The sequence below is a fragment of the Pocillopora verrucosa genome, chromosome 5 (genome assembly GCF_036669915.1).
Source record: "Pocillopora verrucosa isolate sample1 chromosome 5, ASM3666991v2, whole genome shotgun sequence".
NCBI lineage: Eukaryota > Metazoa > Cnidaria > Anthozoa > Scleractinia > Pocilloporidae > Pocillopora > Pocillopora verrucosa.
The window spans coordinates 624,212-628,492 of NC_089316.1; the positions used below are offsets into that span (position 1 = coordinate 624,212).

Here is a 4,281-nt window from a genome sequence, read left to right on the forward strand (position 1 = left end):
GTAATGAGTAAAAAGACTTCTAAAGAAGCTTCCTATGATGTTATGAGTAATAACGTCAATGTCACCTTTATTTCCTTTCGGAAACGTTTAAAATAATTTTTAGAATATTGCCCTTCAGAATTTTTTAAGAGCTGCCGGGGCAAGTGTCTTCAAATTTGATTTCATTGCTTATCTCAAGATGCGTGGCAGGGCACGGCCACGCATCTTGATCACGTGTCATAATCTGGTAATCATTAACATAACTGTTACTGGCCAGCAATAGAACTACACTACGTAGATAAAAAAGAACTGGAGGTTATATATATATACCTGCGTCTTCCGGGATTTCGTAATGAATTTTTCAATTAAACCTATGTATGATGAGGTGGGTATTTTTTTTTTAGATGCGATTAAGAGATTATAATCTTTTGATGCGATCAAATTCCAAGACATTTACCATGAAAGTTATAATTTCCTCAAAATAAATCTGATCATTTGAGTAAGAATATTATAATATGGAACAGATTTCTTTGTTCGGATTTCCTATGCTAAATATCTCCCAAAATAATAATGCATTGTCGTCTATGTTACGATGTAGACAATTTAACTAAAGTTAAATGGCGACGTATACGTTTGAAATTCACAGTGCCAGTTTTCATGAAGGACAGGTTTTTTTAAACTGACCGTAGTTTTCATTAGCGTTTCAGATTTAAAAAAGGAAGTGTAAAATCTGAATAATGTCGCCCTACCGGCATAGACCAGTGTATCGATTCCTAAATTATTACTGATCAAGCTGGTAAGCAATGAGTCATCAAGAGGTTATAAACTCTTGGTTGTACGTTGTCGAGGTGAGGTGCACGTGGTTTTTTAATAGTCTGGGGAGAAGCTTTTGATGTCATTTTTAAAACCACAATCGCTTTGTAACTAAAGTGCTTAGTTAACAACTGTAGAGTGCTGTGACGTCCATGTTCTTTTGGAGTGAAAGAATGAAATTTTCTCCGTCCTTCAGGAAACTGCTGGCTGAACAGCGCGAAGGACTGTGCCGACTCAACCCCAGTACTTTCTCGATAAGCAGCCATGTTTCTTCCTGAATTAAAACGAACAAAAGTATGAAGATAGTGCACTTTACTTTCCGTCGTTTCTTTAGTTGTTTCTCCTTTTTAATTACTTTTATAAAGAAAATTTTATTTAGAGGCCGTCAGAGAAAGTCTAGCCAGGGCGATAAGGATAGCATACCAACTTCAGTGACTGTGAGCCGAGACCAGGTGAGCTTTATTTTGTCTTGTTTGTATGATCTTGTAAGCTTTGTGTTAACCTTGTACAGCTGAATGCAGATGGAGTTAAATGGTCCGGCTTCGTTAATGGATATTGCTATTGACACAATTCAAATCATCAATATAGCCAAAGACATTCAGCATTGTAGGGGATTCGATTTCGTGACGTCGACGATGCAGATTCTCGTGCAAGTCTTCCTTGAATTGATCGAATTAAGCATAAATTTAATTGAGCCACGTATTTTGGAATAATTTGTGAAGATATATATAGATGCTTATGCTTATTTTTAATGGAAAGGTCCCAGACGAACAAAATTACATCAATCGTCGTCTGATGTTTCATGGTGTTTGTAAATAAATATCAGAAATTACTATTCAACCATTTTACTTCCCAGGTGTGACCAAAACTAAATTTCTCCTCACGACATCAATATAATTTTAAGCAAGAAGGTGATGAGAAGAAAGGAAAATATCAACCACGGCATATCTTCTAATAGAACACCAAATGTTAAGGGCTGAAATAATGAAAAATCTTGCATAAGCAGTGCTGAGAATTGGTACTTTGTTCTTGGAAGCCAAAGTTAATGTCTGAATGGTTTTTAGTTTATATGAATAATCTTAGATACTGTATTTCCTGGAATAAATGCCCAGATTCATATTTAAGATTTTTGACTGAAAGAGGGGAGGGTGGGGGGTGCTTATTGGAAGGAGGCTGCTTAAATGAGGGAGGCATTCATTGTGCCATTGTACTAATTCTGCTGCTGTAGTTGAAGCCTAAAATGTTACAGATAGAAACAGGATTTCCTTTTATCCCTTTTATTTCTTCTGTGTTGATTCTACTGCTGTAGTTGAAGCTTAAAAGTTAGAACTAGAAACAGATTTTCCTTTTATCTGTATTATATAGCAAAGTGAGGGAGGAAGAGAACGCTTGTTTGACATTATGGCTCAGGGGATGTGCACTTATTCTGGAGAGGGTGCTTATTATAGCATGAGGCACTTACTTGAGGACTGGCAGTATGTTTGTTGTTGAAATTTGTACCCACCAATCAATTGTACCTCAACAAATTAGCTGAGGTGGAGAGCATTCCATACATCAAGTTGCTTTTAGCATGGAATTTGCTGATAATTTGATTATTATTGTTTAATATGTATTACAATTAACAGCAGTTAGAAGGTGAAGAGCAATGGGAGGAATGGGAACAAATGGAGGAGTTCAGTGTGAAAGTTGAACCAGCTTCTGATCCACAGCAGGATCCAGCAGAGGAAGATCTCTTCCGTGACATGACACCTGTCTTTCAAAAACCAAAGAAGGTAAGGATAGAATACATAATAAAATTATCTTGTGGCACCTTGCAGAATTGCTCTAAAAAAGTCGCCCTTTTTTCCTTTGCTTACAGATTGTTCTCAAGAAGAATAAAGGTTACCCTGATGGTGGTTATAATACACGCCCAGAGACTACGCCAAGTCGTTTTAACTTTGATACGAGTTATAGCCCTGTAGAGGTAAGCTATACAAGTGAGACATTCACAGTGATGCACAGAACACTAAATAACCCAATCTTTACTTGCTTTATCTATGGATGGCCTATTATACAATGTGACATTCAGCCGTCTTAGCACAAAATCATGAACAGTAAACTGTGAATGATATATTCATTAAAACCTCTACCAATTTTGTGACAAAGTTGTGATGTCAATTATTTTCAGCCTGAGCTTGGTACTTGGAATGACGAGTCTACTTCAGTATGGGATGAAGAAGCTGTTTCTGAGAAAGACATTGAGTGGGAAACAGAAAAATTAGTGAAAGAAAGAAAACAGGCTGAGAGAGAACGACGTGCTCTGGAACAACAAAGAAGAAGAGAAGAGAGGGAAGCACTGAAGCACATGGACAAAAAAACACAAGGACATCTTGGAGTCAGACTCTCTACATAACATTGTAACAAAAGGATTGTACCAAATGGATGCAGGATTCTTGTGTCTGGGCCTTATAACTTAATGTAATAAGTTACTCTTTTACTGCCAGTGAGTTAACAGTATTAAATTTCTCCTTACAATTTAAATATACTATCAAGCTTAACGGTTGTGAGAATTTAGAAAATAAGGAAGGAGATGGGCCTGATATTACATTAAGTTATCAGTGATGGCCACCAAAATAAGTTTGTGGCTTCCATTGAGAAAGATAGTTTTGAGATCTTAAGAGTGCAAAGGACAACATAGCTTCACACCTTTGAGTTGGTCTCTACTGATAACATGCAAAGAGTTTCAAAGGAGTATTTTAATGGAGAAGAGGGTGGGGTTTAAGACCCTGATTAGATTGCTGGAAATGTAGATTGTGGATGGAATTCTTGGCTTGTTTACTGCAGTCAAATTGGTCAGTGACCCTGCTAAATGGTAGTTACAAAGAAAGGAGTGTTGTTTGATAATTTGGTCCATTTTTTTGGGCGTGAAGTTTGCAACAGTAGGAAGAAGGTGAACATTGGTGCATATGTAACTTGATAAAGAAGAGGGAAGGGCTAGTTAGCAAAATTATGAAAACAGGTTTTGAAAATAAACATTTGATGAATGACTTGTTCAGTTTGCATGATACATGAAATAGTCATCACATCATCATCATCATTACTGATGATTATTACTCCTTAACCCTCAAAAGTCACTAGCATCTAATTTCTCCTTACAATAGCACCCTTGAATTAAAAATTAAGGTCATGAGAATAAAGGAAATGATTTATAACTCTAGAAACTCTTGATTGTTAGACAAATTCTCCTCAAAAGTACCATAGGAAATGTATAGAGAACAGTACAATGAACTTGCATACTAATGTAAAGGTGTTAAGGGTTAACCTTGTTGATTACATTTGCGTACAAAAATGTCAGCCCTATTGCCACTTTTAATTTGCTACTAATGCTATTAAGAAAATTTAACTACATGTCTCCCATGTATGAATGAAAAAATATACACTTTTTAACTATCAAAAATGAATCAGCATACAATAAGATTACATTAAATTAAAACTGCTACGAAACCTGGC

At 36.1% G+C, this 4,281-nt stretch overlaps 1 protein-coding gene across 2 annotated transcripts; it reads left to right on the forward strand.

Moving 5' to 3' along the window:
- The first annotated feature begins 947 nt into the window (after positions 1-947).
- Positions 948-3,823, forward strand: LOC131790972 (receptor-binding cancer antigen expressed on SiSo cells). 2 transcript variants are annotated; one of them, XM_059108274.2, is made up of 4 exons: positions 948-1,244; positions 2,421-2,564; positions 2,651-2,755; positions 2,960-3,823. In XM_059108274.2, exons 1-4 carry the CDS (start codon positions 1,089-1,091, stop codon positions 3,182-3,184), a joined length of 630 nt encoding a protein of 209 aa, XP_058964257.1. In that variant the 5' UTR covers positions 948-1,088; the 3' UTR covers positions 3,185-3,823. The 2 variants fall into 2 exon arrangements, with proteins under 2 accessions (XP_058964257.1, XP_058964256.1); XM_059108273.2 differs by having other exon boundaries at positions 954-1,244; positions 2,418-2,564.
- The last annotated feature ends 458 nt before the right edge of the window (positions 3,824-4,281 follow it).

What these genes read in the sequence shown, in the direction of transcription:
- LOC131790972 (XM_059108273.2), top strand. Translation starts at nt 1,089, where the DNA reads ATGAAGATAGTGCACTTTACTTTCCGTCGTTTCTTTAGTTGTTTCTCC. An exon ending in TGACTGTGAGCCGAGACCAG is followed by an intron (nt 1,245 to 2,417) that starts GTGAGCTTTATT and finishes TACAATTAACAG; the next exon opens with CAGTTAGAAGGTGAAGAGCA. An exon ending in CGAGTTATAGCCCTGTAGAG is followed by an intron (nt 2,756 to 2,959) that starts GTAAGCTATACA and finishes AATTATTTTCAG; the next exon opens with CCTGAGCTTGGTACTTGGAA.